Source organism: Strix aluco, chromosome 17, assembly GCF_031877795.1.
Source record: "Strix aluco isolate bStrAlu1 chromosome 17, bStrAlu1.hap1, whole genome shotgun sequence".
In the NCBI taxonomy this organism is placed as follows: domain Eukaryota; kingdom Metazoa; phylum Chordata; class Aves; order Strigiformes; family Strigidae; genus Strix; species Strix aluco.
The window spans coordinates 17264918-17280008 of NC_133947.1; the positions used below are offsets into that span (position 1 = coordinate 17264918).

Sequence of the window (15091 nt, forward strand, 5' to 3'; positions counted from 1 at the left end):
AAAACTCTCAGACAGGGGTTAGCAATGACTGGCAACTTCAGACTACTGCAGTCAGAGCACAGCTAACAATATGAAAATGGGTTTCTTGTAGACACAAGTGTAAAACCATCCTCTTCTGGGAAGAGGTAAATATATGGAAATTCAGAATCAGAGTGCTGACTGAAGGAGTTCCTATTTCTCAGTCCTGGACTAGTTTGTGTCCCTTCTCCTTTCCTAGATACCAAAATGGAATTGCTGTAAACCCCCTCTCTCTTGGAGATAGGAAGGGACAAACGTACTGCAGTCAAAGCAATGCTGAAAGGAAGCATCTAGGAGAACCAGTACTATGTAGGACAACCGCTATGAGGTTTCATCTTTTCAGTACTGAGACAAAGTCCTGACAGCACGAGCAATTAAGCTCATGGAACTGACAATCTAAACCTTAACAGGGTAGCACAATACTGTAACGATACTTGTTTTCAATACTCAAGAGCCTCAACCAGAATCAAAAGTCTCTTCATACCCATTTTACTCACACAACAGATGGAAGAACTTGAAGAGGTGTCATTATAATAATGAGACAAGAGGTGTCATCATTTGCCCACTACAGGCGTCCAGTGCAGAGTCATATGACCTCTTCCCAGTAAGAGATGATGTCTGCAGCTAGCCAGCACTGCACAGTTTAAAAGCTCCAATACAGAAAGTTTCAAGACCTCAATTCAGCTGGGACAGTGTGTGCATCTATGTCACTACAGCTAGCCTCTCTGGGATCTCTCCATTTAGGACTGCACTACTGGAGCAGTCCCACTCCATCCCCTCAACTCCAGCACCATGTAGCAAGAGACCTTTCAGTATGCACAGAGGCACTGCCTGATGGCCAGAGCTCTCCCCCTTTACTGCTCTGAGGTCCACAGACACTGTCACAAGCCTTTCATGACAGCTCTGACACACAACCAAGCCCTAAGAACTAAGTCAAGCACCAAAAGTACTCACTGTACTCCCCGGAGTTTGAGTCTAGGAGGTGACAGACAACTGCACCAGGAATTGAAGTGCACTTCCAATACATGTCCAGATACAACAAAGCAACCTTCGGTAAGAGCTCTAAAGAAGCAAAACTCACTTTGTACTTTGGCAAGAAGCAGACTCTGCACTGACTACTCTGCTGGCAGAATTTTTTTTTCCTCTTCAATAGGATTGGCATCACATCCCAACAGCCTGAAAGTCCTGAAGTAGCATTTCAGCGCACACGCCATTGCCATGAAAGGCAGGTAAATGGGGCTCCGAGATTAAATACCTTCCAAAGCACTACTGCCATTTGAGAAGCAATGCAGGCCCATGAATTGACTGGTGTGTTTTGTACTGAGCACAGAAATCAAAGCCAGCCCTCTGATCAAACAAGAGACTTCTGCCTGTGTTTAAGTGCCAACACAGCAACAAAAGTACATACAAGAAAAGCTTGGACCTCTGAAGGTCTAGTACTGGGAAAAGCAAGTATCAGCAAATGGAAAGTTTTACATACACATAAAAGGACTGCACTGTAACCACACCATGGAGTGGTCCTGTTCACACAGCAGCAGGTGAAAGTAGCAGGGGAAAAGAGAAGTTGGCTGTCCTCCACAAATCCACACCCACAGAGGTGTATAAGCCTTACTAAGAGAAAATAAGCCCCCAGCTCTCACAAATTTTGGTTCAAACGCTGAAAACAGAAATAACACAGATCACCAGTCAAGGTAACATGGACTTTCTGAACCAGGTTTCAAAAGCTTAGTAAGCAAAAGAAAACTTTCAGAACTGGAGAGTTAATAACAACGGTGTGAGATCAAAGAGTTGCAAAACACTGTGCACAGGACAGGTCATTTAAGAACAAGTGTTTTTAAAAACCAAACAACATGGCTTGGATTTGGACATGCAGCATATCCAAAATTCAAATTTAAGCCAAGAGATATGTGGCAAGTATAGCAGGTGTTGAATTCCACCCCCCAAAGTTTTCCCATGTAAGAGCTATGTGCACCCATACTTTGAGATACTGTTGTTGTCCAAACGTGTCAGAAGAGTAAGTCATGCCTTGCTCAAACTCGATCTATGCTGAACTGCATCTTTAATAAGCCTACATTACAGACATGTAGGCATGACTTTTGTTGTATAAACAAAGCTCAAGAATACAAAAAAGATGCATGCAGATGCAGATCAAAGCCCTACCTATGCAACTCTTGGTTACACAGGAAAGCCAACATAACATGCAAGTATGATTTAACGTTCGTACTTCATGTTCTTTCCGTAAAGAGCTATGTTTACTCATTTTCACAATTCCAATCCCCTTGTACCTGAAAAGCAGAGAAATACTCTGCATGCAACCAAGATGTTTTGGTACAAGTCCCCTGTGTCTAAGGCAGTGCTCCATCCTTCTGGGACGTCCAGATGGTTTTCCACACTGACTTCCGCACACTTAACCTGCTGGCAGGTTTCAGAGCCTAAGGTACAATCATGTCTAACCCACATAGACTCTTAGATAAAAGTCAACTATAGCTGATTTCAGGAGAGAAAAAAAATATCTTAAGGAGCTAAAAAACCCAAATTAATTCCTGTATTTAAGAAGTCTTTGACTTTTTGTTGTACGACTCATCCACTGAGCATTATTAAATGCTAATTTTTGAGCTGACTTCCTAAAATGAACAGAGTTAGAAGGCTCAAAGTTAACCCAAGTAACTTCTAGCCCCTTTTTCCCCTTCCTACTGCAGTGGATAGTCAAGAATAGTGTTCTTCCTCACAACTGAAGTCTGCAAGCCAGGCTCCAGAGCAAACTTCTTGGTGTGGAATATGTTTCTCCACCCAGTTCTTTAATGCTAAAGCTGACCACCCTCAAATGAGCACAGGCCATAACAATTTCAATCAGACTTTAAAGCCTATGAATTCACAACAGCAGTGAGAAAGGAAGTAGTGAGGAACTACCTTGGGTATTCTGTACTGCAAAGGATTTATCCCTCCATAATTCCTGCTCTGCAATCTATGTATAGCACAGAACTTAAAGTGTGAATTCAGGAGTACCAAAGTCTGAAGTGCCACTAGATTTAGGAGTAGTCCTATTTCCCAGACACAGATAGCACCAGTACACTTCTTTTTAAGGGCCAGCACAACACATCAGCATCTATCGCCCATTTCAACCACTGGTATATAAATTTATAAATTAACTTCTTTCCTACAAACCAATGACCAGGACACTAAATATTGTACCAATACAAAATGTTTAAGATATTAAAGACTTAGAGTTAAGATAATATGAATGGTTTTAAAAAAATACCAGTTTTTTAATCTGTCACGGGCTTCCAACTGGGCTCCCACCTCAAAGTTGATCCCTCTTCTATTCGGAGGATGTTTTGTCATTTTGTAATATCAACACTGCTGATTTTATTCCCCTGAAAAATGCAATTAAATATCAATCACTAATCAAGACATACACAAAATAAGCTTATGCACCATAATCCCCAAAAGCTAAATGTTAAGGGACCTCTGTATTTTTGGTTTGCAGAAAGTAATGGGGACAATTATCTCTTAAACAAGGCTTCTCAAGTGACAGTGTGCAGAATCATTCCAAAAATGTGTTCAAAATGGTAGCTACTGGACCATGAAAGATTGAAGCTCAACCTTTGTCCATCGGTCCAAGTTCCAGGTCAATTAAGAACTCTGCAACCCAATTTATTCACAACTGAGATAGAAGTTTCATAATATTCTCTCCCCCCTCCCGGTTTTGATGAAACAAGGAATCCAGTAAACAGGAAGTCAGCAAAAACAAACACAATAACAATCTTTCAATAGCTACCATGTGAAACACTCAAGAACACTATGTCACCTCATCACTACAAATGCAGTAGAGTTCAAAGATGTTAGAAATATGTCGTTTCTTTAACCAATTTTAGAAGACTGTCTATACTGCTTTGCATATTTGCATTGCTTTGTTCCCACTTCACCATTTTAACCAAAAAATAAAAATAGTCTTCATTAAGACATGTTTCCAACAGATAATACAAAGGTTTTAGAAATCTTGCCAAAGTAGTTTCTCTAAAGGTACGTTTCGTGGAAAGCCTGATCAGGAGCTATTTTTCCCAAATTTTTGTCAGCCATTTCCCACAAGATTCAAATTATGATTCACTCCTGTGAGTCTTCAAGCTCACAAGATCAAAAGATACGAGTAACTTTTATTCAAGACTGTCTTCCTTAAAGTAAGGCTGTATCTTATTCAATTCAAGATCTATAAAACTGATGCAAGTGAAATTAAAAAACCTTCTAGTCTTACACTACAAGAATAAGGAGATATGCACTGGCAAGAGAAATAAACAGCAGCATTTTGGCTCACACAATGCATAAACAGCAATGATATCAACTGAGCTGCATCTCAAAGTATTAATGTTATTTTATGAAGAACTACTCTAAGTTCAAGTGTAGTTCAGAAATCAAAGATCTTTAGAGAAGTCATAAAGCTTCTACTGCAGGGAAAAGCTACTCCATCAACACACTTTTTAAACCAGGCCACTTGCAAAGGGCTGGCCATGGAGGCACTCCCACCACCTCAAGTATCATAAGCACATTGCAAAGAAACTTCTCTACCAGAAGATGATCTGCTGTCTTCCTCTAAAGCACTGCTTTTAGACATCTTCACTACTGTTAAAGCAGCCTGCAATGATACAGGAAAAAAAATGCTATTGTCTGTAAGCTCAATTCACAACACAGTGGTTCACACCAAAAGAAAAAATATTTTAGCCACCTAGGAACTGAGAAATATTGCAAGTTCCTTTTCTAGAGTTTCTGATAACAAACTGAGTTCACCCAGCATGGATCTTAATTGGTCCAGGAATGTCTTCTAATATGGCCAGAGGTTGGGGCAGGGGACGATTTACCTACCACCTCCATGACTTTTAATAGGGAAAGGAGAAGGGGAAGAAATTTAAGGAAAAGTTCGGATGGTTGAGGTTTTACATTCTGATTAAAAATAAACAGTAAGAATTAAAAGAAAAAATAATCTGGAAATCCAAGCAGCAAGTGCAAAGCTACATTTCTTTTTTAAACAGTTTATCCACCCACACCTCAAACATCCACTATTTTCTCTGCAGATTTACATCATTAAAATACTACTTTCTCATACTAGCAATAGAATTTCATGCCTCCAACTATGGAACAGACACACATTTTGCCTAACACTTGTAGGAGAAATTACAGCTCCAAGATGTCCTAGTAAATTTACTTCTCTTTTTTGTGTTGGGTCTGTGTGTGTGGCAGGGGTTTCTGGCAGCAGGGGAGGGGCTACAGCAGTGGCCCCCTGTGAGAAGCTTCCTGAAGGTTCCCTGCCCCAGCTCCAAGTCAGACCTGCCTCTGGCCAAGGCCAAACCAAATATCAATGGTGGCTGCACCTCTGCAATAACATATTTAGGAAGGGGAACCTGGGAGGAGGAGTTGCGAGAAGGACACCTACTCGAACACCAAGGTCAGTAGAAAGGAGGAGGAAAGGGGGCAGGTTTGCCAGTGCAGAGACTCCCCTGCAGCCCGTGGTGAGAGGCAGGCTGTGCCCCTGTGGCCCATGGAGGTCACCAGTGGAGCAGAGGCCAACTTGCAGCCCGTGGAGGACCCCATGCCAGAGCAGGCGGCTGCGCCCAAAGAAGGCCGGGACTCTGTGGGAAGATGGCCTTGCTGCTGTCGTTTGGCGCTGGGAGGACTGCAACATGTGGGATGGACCCACACCAGAGCAACTCAGCAAGAGTTTGCAGACCACAGGAAGGACTCACGTTGGAGAAAGTTCATGGAGTTCTGTCTCCCATGAGAGGGACACTACGCTGGAGCAGGGGAAGTGTGATAAGCACTCCCCCTGAGGAGGGAGGAGCACCGGGACTGAACCTGCCCTCGCATTCTCTGTCCCCTGTGCTACTGGGTGAGGAGGTAGAGAAATCGGGAGCAAAGCTGAGCCCAGGAAGAAGGGAGAGGTTGGGGGAACGTTTTTTTAAGATGTGGTAATGCTTTGCACTGTCCTACTCTGTTAAATGTTGTTGTTGTTAGTGTTTGAATTAAACTGATGTTCTTTTTCTTCCCCTAAGCAGTCTGTCTTTTGCTCATGACCATAACGGGTGAGTCATCCCTCTCTGTCCTTACCTCAATTCCAGAGCCTTTGCTTTATTTTCTCCTTCCCATTCCTGAGGAGGAAGCAGTGAGCAAGCGGCTGCATGGTGCTCAGTTACCCTCTGGGCTCAAACCACGACACTTTTCACTAAGTAGGGACACGCAAAGACAACGTACTCCTAAAAGTACTGGAAGTACATTACTGAAGCTCTGTGCAGTGGTCTCCTTCAGTAACAGCTGCAATCCTGAAGAATGAGAGTCATTTCGGCTCACCTACACAAGGCTGAAGAGGAACAACACATCTCCTGACTTCAGTAACAGTATCTCATGCAATAGGGCTTCTATAAATAAAGATCAATTTTGTTGAGGAAGGTCTTACTGTAGTTTCAGTCAAATATTAAAAAAAATAAACTATGAGTATCACAACTAAAGGGAAGCCTGAAAAAACAACAGGAGCCATTTAACCATGTTTACAGAGACTGTGGATTCTGTGAAAAATCTGAACTCCGTCCACTTTACAGCCAGAGTCAGCTAGACACCAGCAGACACGCACTGCACTTCACTAACTCGGCCAAGCTTGTTAGAAGGCAGCTGCTCAGAAAGTTGAAAGAGGAGAAACTGTATGGGCAAAAATCTCATACCACTGTCCCCTCCCTCAACACCTGCCTTCCTCTCCCCTTCCAGATTATGAAACCTGGGCTGCTTTGAGTTGGTTCTCTCTTACACCCTGCGACTGGATTGAACTTGATCCAGCAGTCCCTACGCTCAGCATGCCTCACAAAGCAGGCTGTCTTTTACATTTGCAGCTAATTCCAGAATCAACTTCCTCAAGCAGATACATACTTGGTAGAAGGTTACATGAGATAAATTACTCAGTAGAGGATCTTAGCTGAAACAGAGCCTTAGAGCAAGACTGAAACCATACCATACGACCTTCACTGGAAGCCATCACAAACTCCACAAACAAGGCCAACAGGCAACACTAAAGCCCATCAACACTTCACCAGCATGACCTTGACCACATGGAGAACTTAGTTTCTCAGAAAACACTGAGCACAGGGGCTTGCCTCTGCTTTGAGATTTTATGTTTCAGCATCTGTCCTTTCCTGCAAGGATTACTTAAAAACCTTGAACTACATCAAAACAAGACTGTTAACAAACAACTCCAGACTAGCCAGACACAGTCAGAGCTACGAATTGGAAATAAGAACACTTCACCAGAACACATCTCCTAAAATTTTCTTCAGCAGAAAATGAATTTGTACTAACTTGGTAACTAAACCAAGACACAAGCAGGCTTTTCACTTTGGTAACTCTGAGAATCCATTTTTCTCAAGCGCACAAGACCACGTTTAAAACAAGGAGTAGTTACTAGGCCTACCCCCAAAGCTGTAAGGCTTTTGTCCAAAACTTCTTGTTTTACTATGAGGATTAGACATGTTTCAGGAACACATACTGCAGGATTTAGACATCACTACTTCCAACAGAAAGTATTTCTAAATCTACATCACTGAAAGTACACATTTCTGCTGTTTAAATGGGAGAGCCTCTTCTTCCCCTGAGAAGTCACCATGAAGTAACTTAGCTTTTAAAGACTACTCAACTAATCAAATACTTACAGGTACCAGTCAGGAAGGCACTTTGTATCAGGGCAATGCAGAGAAAAATACACTTACATTAATACTGATCACTTCAGGGATCATGATTTTTCTGCTCTGCTAACAGTGCAGGTCCTGTATACTCGCACATGTAGCCATTCTTATTCTCTTCAGTTTTAAGCTCTGTCAGTTCTGAGCCCCAAACCTGGAACATCACTAAGTTCCAACAGAAGAGGTTCCTCTGCAAACTGCAGAAATCTTTCATATTACCATACAGATCAAAACCAAGCAGTTATGGAAAACTTTCTCTTTCACTAATAACAGCCTCTATTGTTTTCTCTCTGGAAACTGCAGAATCACTGCAGCCTTTTTCAAAGCCTTACCTACCTTTGCAAACACTTTTCCAAACCACTAGTAAGTATGATTAAACCATTCCTTAAGTACTATCACATCAAAACCTCTGCCTTTAAATCAGTCACACTACCAAACTTAGTGCTGTCTCAATTCAGTACTTCGTAAGCAGCTCAGAAGAAAGGCAATTCACTCCCACAATTCAACCTCTTATCTCCTTCATTCAGTGTATCTGTCACAAACCCAGGGATTCCCCACCCCCATCAGAGCACAATAGAGAAAAAAAGAGAAACTCGATGAAAAACCATAGATCTCTGCCTTGATAAAGGAGCACAGCAAACTGACAGTTTGCATAAATACAAATTTTCAATGTAAAGTACTGTTTTATTCTGGTTTTATTCTGGATGGTAGGCTTGCCGTCCGATTCCTACGAGTCATTCCACATCACTGGTGATTCAGCAGGACTACAGGGTGGGACAGGTGGGGAGTTAATAAAAAGCACTGGCAAAACCAGGGAGTAAAAGCAACTAGCAAGAGACTGTCCTGTGTTCAGTGGACATGCAGCACAGGTGTAACTGAACTGGGACACTGAAGGCAGCCCCAAGATTTGACTTGCAGTTCCTATACAAGCAACAAGACACAAACTTGTTTTGTTTCCTCTGTGTATAGCAGTATAAACAGTTTCTATGCCAAAACAGGTTTATAGTTGATTCCACAAAGCCTAAGCTCACTCTGCCATTCACCCCAGCACCACAGCGTTCCAAAACTGCTAAGTGTATCTATGTGCCCATTTTGAAGTCCAAGCACATTTTGCACATAAGGTTTTTACTGCTCTGCAGTAGTTAGCTTTGACCTTTTACTGATACCATCTGCATACATGATACCAAGCCTTGCACCTTCATCAGTGGTAAAACAATGAAAGCCTCACCCAGCTCACCCCCTACAATATGCACGCCCCCATCAGGAATGGTCAATCCAGAGAAGTCCATGGTCCCCACCACAATCAGAAGACCTTGCAAGTGGATGACCACAGCCATGCTGTGCTGAAACCACACACCTGCAGATGAGAAAAGGTAATGGCTGTATCAGACTGCAAAACAGTATTTACAGACACCATTTATATTATACAATCCTAATGGCATCTTATGAGGACTAAGTACAACTATCACAAACATTTAAACACCACTTTTAAAAATTGTTTTGGTGCTGACTTGGGCAGCTGATTACAACAGACTTTTACTGCCTGCAGAAAAAAAATTCTGCCTCAGCAGCATTGCTACCATGAAGTATGTCTCACTGTATTTTACCCTACATATAAAGTAAATGAAATAAAACCCCACACCTATTAAAGTATTAACCCAGAAATGGTTGTGTACTAGCTATTTATCTCAGGATCCCTACACTCCTGCCCTATGTTTTGTTTATACATACCACTTCATAGCAAGATGAGTAAGTTTTAGAACATAACCGTAAGTTTCAGAAGATGTCCTTAGCACTGGTATTTCAAAACACAATGACTCAGATCTTCAGTCTAGTTTTTTTAATGCAACAGGAGCAGAAACAGGAAAGATTTGAACTGGACATGAAGACCATTAGACACTGCAACAATTCCAAGGAATACTGCATCACATACCTTTTGCTAGCCAAAAGACACATTTCAAACAAGACACTGGACTACATGCAGTTCTTATTTGCATGTAGGATCCTCAACTAGATCTTAAGCAGCACTGACTTCTTCCTTCAAAAGTTTCCCAGATTCAATCAACAACTACACAGGCCAACTGATTGAGCACCACAACACTGAAATTGGATCCTGAACTGATACTTATGATTTCCACAAGGATACTGTACAGCTAATTCCTCAACACTGAAACATCCCCTCAAAGCATAAGACTCCGTATTTTATTTCAGACTCCCATTTTTCCTCTAGTTAATACAAGTAGACTAACAAAACTGACACCAGTAAAAATCTGTATTTGCTCTCCTCTTCAGGTGGAAACCAAGACCTACTCAAAGTACCCAGTGACAAAAGTGTAAAGGTGTCAGTAAACGTAAGTTACTCTCCCCAGATCAAGATCCTCACACTCTCCCTAAGATTACAGGACACAAGAGAATGTCATTTTCATCCTCATCCCATGTAACAGTGTTGTCAATTCAAGTTGGTGGTGAGACTGGGACAGACCAACATGGGAGCAGTAGTTATAAACATGGGCAGTTCAACAGAACAGAAAAAATTTTTTCTATAATAAACCCTATTTGAATTACCAAGTGCAATTAAAGAAATAAATACTCATTACTGAAAAGAATTCTTTACAATCATTTGATCATCTCTCATTTACCTGTTCTGGTTTCCCCTCTTTTTTTCCTGAGACACACTAAAGGTGAAAGACACTCTTATGACACTGAACAAGCAAAAAGATTTGGGAAAAGGATTTAAGCCACATGAAATAAAGCAGGTTTTTCCTAAATAACATTCAAAAAAATCTACTTCAATGAAACTGCCATTTTTTCCTTCAACTGAAAATGTACAGTCTTTAAGAATATAAGGATTTAATTTAGAGAAATATTATACACAGTGCTTCTGTAAGAATTAAGAAAACCCCAAGTTTTAAAGCAAAACTTCAAAAGCTTAAAAAAAGCTACAATTAACAAAACCAAGGATCCGTACTTATACTCACCAAGAAGAAACTCGTTGCTTATATGGCTGCAAACATTCCAAACACTGCTGTATAACTATAGGAAAGGAAAAACATAAGTCATGTGAATTCTGAGACTAAAAGTAGTTTAGGGTTCAAAAACATATTTCCTCTACAGCCAACAATATCCAGATCATACAACAGCACCTCTAGAACATCAATTTAATCTGAGAATATTTCCATACAGAGGGTCAGCAGGCTACTAAATAGAGAGAAACTTAGAGATCCTGACAGACACGCTGACACTCCCTCTGCATATCTACATCAAATTTCTCCATAGTTTATTTATCCTTTGCCAAACAGAAGCCACTAGTAACTTTATCATTACTCCTACTTTGGTGTACCAGGTATTTCAGAACAAACCCATTAACTAGACAAGTGGACAGTGTAACTATCAAACCTTGTATATGCAAGTAACTCCAAATTCAAGGTACTGCCTGCAGACATTTAAAGAATGTATCACTGACATGTTAAATCCACCATATGGACCAAGTTGCACTTACAGGAAATTACAGCCTACAGTCAATTTTATCTTGTACATTAAGAATGTATGATTTTAGGTGAAATGACAGGCTGAAGATCCAGCACAGATTATCATGAGTTCACCATCTCTTCCAATGGATTGCTAAATAGGAAAAAAGTTCCTACTGTTGAGTGTCCCCACCCCCCTTTATCTCATTTTCCTTTTTTTTTTTTTTTTTTGCTTTCCCTTTCTCAGTTATTCCAAGCTGCAGAAATTCTTAACTGCTCTCCCCACTTTTCTATCTAACCGCTATCTGGCAGATAAGACTTTGAAGCAAATTTATCTGAAGATACTTAAATGCAACCAATCTGCCCCAAATCTAACACCCTCCTTTCCTCCCAGGAGTTTAATGAGAACTACTAGTGAGAAACCCCCACACATATCACCGCATCAATTATACTCCTATCACCCAAACAGTCTTTAACTCTGAAGACAGTAGCTAAAAAAGAGAAGGCTTCATTTCTGAAATATCAAGCACAAAAAGCAACCCATAAACAAAACTGCCAAACCTGAGTCAAAGGGTCAAAATGCCTGAGTGTTCTAGATTTGGAAGTACATCAAAATTCTTTTGCAAAACAATTACAGCAGACTGAGATTCACACAACTGAAGTCATCAGTTCTGATGCAACTAATATACAATTCCTACTCATACTGGTGGATTTCTGCTGCAATACCATGGTGGTTAACAAAATTTAGTAAGTCATCTTCCAGTACAGGTTATTTTAAAAAACCAACCAAAAGCCTAGGTCAGATACAAGCCTTCAGCAAGCTCAAATTACAGATATACTCTTATTTAACAAGCATGGCTTTTCAAGATGTATCATGATTAAGACTGGTGCTTTTGGAATATTTAAAAATATCCAGAGACAGAAAAAACCCTTCCTGCATTTAGAAATAATTCTAACTACCACAAAAGCAGCAGCCTAACAAATCAGAGAAAGAACTTGTAAGAAACACTTCTTCCATTGTAAAAGCTTCTAGCAACTTAAGACTCTAAACATTTCTAAGGTTTTAGATCTTCTTAGTTAAGAAATAATAAATGTAGCATGAAGGATATTTTAAGGTGCAAATGAATATCTCAGCAAGAATTCTTTCAAGGATAATAAGAATTCAAATGTTTAACAACTAAAAAGACCTGCAGACAGCTCAAGCAAGCTGCATTGTTTCTTATGAAAGCACAGTCTCCAAATCACAAGCATTCACCACATCAACCCATGTATGTCTAGCCATGTGAACAAACATGAGCCAAAATGACCAAACACAGTCCTCTCCTGTCCACAAAGACATCCTCAGTTGGATAAACATTCATCACATGACAGAGGGATACATTTTGGTCATACGAGAAATAAACCAAAGGAGTTTCTTGAGAACAGTTTCTTCATCCACAAATCCAATTCATGTCAACACATGCAAGGCTTCTCCAGACTGCAGGAGGAGTAGCAGAAACAAGCTACAGCCATTGGAATTGTTCCGAGAAGCCTAATTTAGCCCGCAGATTGGGCACCCCAATGCAATCTCTCCTGTTTTTCTACCTGAATTGAAGCTGTATGAAACCACTTCACAATGCTGAATGCACCGAGTGAAACGGTCCTCAAAAACCTGCCCAGTGGGTACCTATGGGTTCACGGTGCCTTTGTCAAATAAAAACAAAACAGGGAAAAGGAAAAAAGTGGACTGATTCTCATTGCCATTCTATACTTCCCCAGAAGCAAAAATCCCCCAAATCCCACAGAACTCCTTCGACAAACTTACTGACAGCGGGACTATATTTAAACATTTGGTTTAGGATGGTCTTCCAGCAGCCTACGGTTGAACATACTAAACCACCCTGGACAAGGTATTAACTGTCAGAGAGTGGCCTTGCACAACAGGTGAGGAAAGGGACAACACGTGGGCTCAAAAACTCATGACAATTTCATGATTTTGCAAAGACAACATGTTTCTTCTTAAAACAACATACCTTTAAGAAATGGGTAAGGTCCAAGAACATGACTTCCACTTGCCTACACATTGCCTGCTTGGCTACATCACCTAGATTGCAGAGTCTTAACGCCATTTTGCACTTGACGCCAATGTTTTAAAGTCAGTACAACACTGAAGTATTAAGTGGATCTGAAATATTAACACCTACATTCCTGCTGAAAGCAATACCTTGGTATTCTAGCAAAGACCACATCTGAGATAGAAATTTAATACTTAAGGCTATGTGTTGGTCATTAAGCTGACCAATTAATTGCTCAGTTTTGACCATACACCCTGCCCCCGGCTTTGAGGTTGCTCTGGGTGTTCCAGCAGCACACTGTACACTTACAGCAGATTGTTGAGCCTAAGGTTTTTCTTACCAGTGAGCATCAACACATATTTTAGCTATCAGAGAAAAATATTATGACCAAAAATAGAAGGAGCCAGTAGGAAAACACAAAGTGATCTGGTAACAGTACCTGCAGCAGTAACTGGACTTGAACTTCTGACTTTTAGAAGTCTACCTGTAAAAACGTCCGTAAAAACAAAAATTGAGAAACATTTTCCACAGATAATTTATAGCACCTGCAGTATTGTTCACTAAAATGATTTTCCCACAGGGCACGGTTTCCAGCCAGTCAGCAGTGTTCTGACACTTAGACATCACATTCTCAGTTTCACAATTCAACTCCTTCCTGACTGGACAGGACCAAATCTACCCTACTTGCTGATAAAGAGGAGAGTATTTTCATGACAGTCAAATAAAGGTAAATCTTGCAAGTTACACTGCCATGAGCTTTGATGAAAAACTACGTCTTCATTTAAGATAAGGCATTAAGCAGACAAATCATCTGTGCATGTGCCACACTGCAAGAAAGATGTGACTCCCCCATGTTATTACAAGAAGGAAGGAAAGGGGTGCACTGCTGCTTGTAGACCTGTCCTCCAGCTCAGAGATGAAAGGAGAGCAGGAAAAACAAAGACAAACAAAGAAGTATCAGCACATCTTTTTGCAAGACTGATGACAGCAATACTGGGAAGACAGAGCTGCAATCTAGGCAAAGGGCTAATATAAAAACAGGAGATCACACAACAAAAAAGCAGTTAGCAACTTGCATTATACTGAAGAAGCAGTAAGTGGTATACTTGCAACCTCTGCTAAGCTAACAGAAGCCTTTAGGCTTTAAGCCCTCACTTTTAAGACTAACTAAAAACCCTAACATCAAACCCTATCAATGACACTGTCTTTGTGTCACTGATGCACAGGCTAAGGATGCTCAGGTCTATATCTGGAGCACTAGAGGTCTTCAGGATAGTTTCCCGAACAAGACGATATTCTCAATTTCCTTGGGAAAAAAGTGATGAGTATAAGCAGCAGAAGAAGCAGCCCATTTTGAGACTAGTATTTTAACATCAGCAACAAAATCAGGTGCCAACTTCACACTGAAAATATACCCTACCCCACACTAAGCAGTAGTGCTTCCCCTCTTTCTTTTAATACAGGCTATCTAGCTAAAGACACAGATGGAGACAGTTATATATTTTTAAGCAATTTCAGGAACCTACCTGAAACGGAGCTCTTAAAAAAATAAGGCAGACTGCAGCTGGCTATACTGAAACAAGGCCAGCTGAAAGTTCTCAAGTCCAGCAAAACCACACAAAAGCATGTCAACAAACTAACAAGCCTCAAAAAGAAGCAATTATATTCCAACATGCATTATTTTCTGCCACACACATCTGCAGTCAGTCAGCACAGACACATTAAACATCCACATACATGGACTTAAGTCTGGTGCTTCTATCCACAGAAAAACTGAAAAGCCACCAGTTCCAAAAGGCTTTTTGAAATATATAGTCCATGTAGCTATTGGCATTTTGAC

The 15091-nt window shown here is 40.7% G+C and overlaps 1 protein-coding gene across 14 annotated transcripts in view; it reads right to left on the reverse strand.

The window, feature by feature from the left end:
* The window catches only part of PHF20 (PHD finger protein 20), a 74760-nt gene that overhangs the window by 57077 nt on the left and 2592 nt on the right, over nucleotides 1–15091 (reverse strand). For 7 of the 14 annotated variants that reach the window (XM_074843244.1, XM_074843242.1, XM_074843240.1 and 4 more), the window contains exons 3-6: nucleotides 13691–13735; nucleotides 10709–10763; nucleotides 8959–9087; nucleotides 3278–3392 (exon numbers count right to left, since the gene is read on the reverse strand). In XM_074843244.1, coding sequence (XP_074699345.1) covers nucleotides 3278–3360 — 83 coding nt within the window. In that variant the 5' untranslated portion in view covers nucleotides 3361–3392; nucleotides 8959–9087; nucleotides 10709–10763; nucleotides 13691–13735. Of the gene's footprint in view, nucleotides 1–3277; nucleotides 3393–4581; nucleotides 4649–6114; nucleotides 6293–6354; nucleotides 6365–8958; nucleotides 9088–10708; nucleotides 10764–13690; nucleotides 13736–15091 lie in introns of those variants that run through there. The other 7 variants (XM_074843231.1, XM_074843232.1, XM_074843234.1 and 4 more) reach the window with 7 other exon arrangements.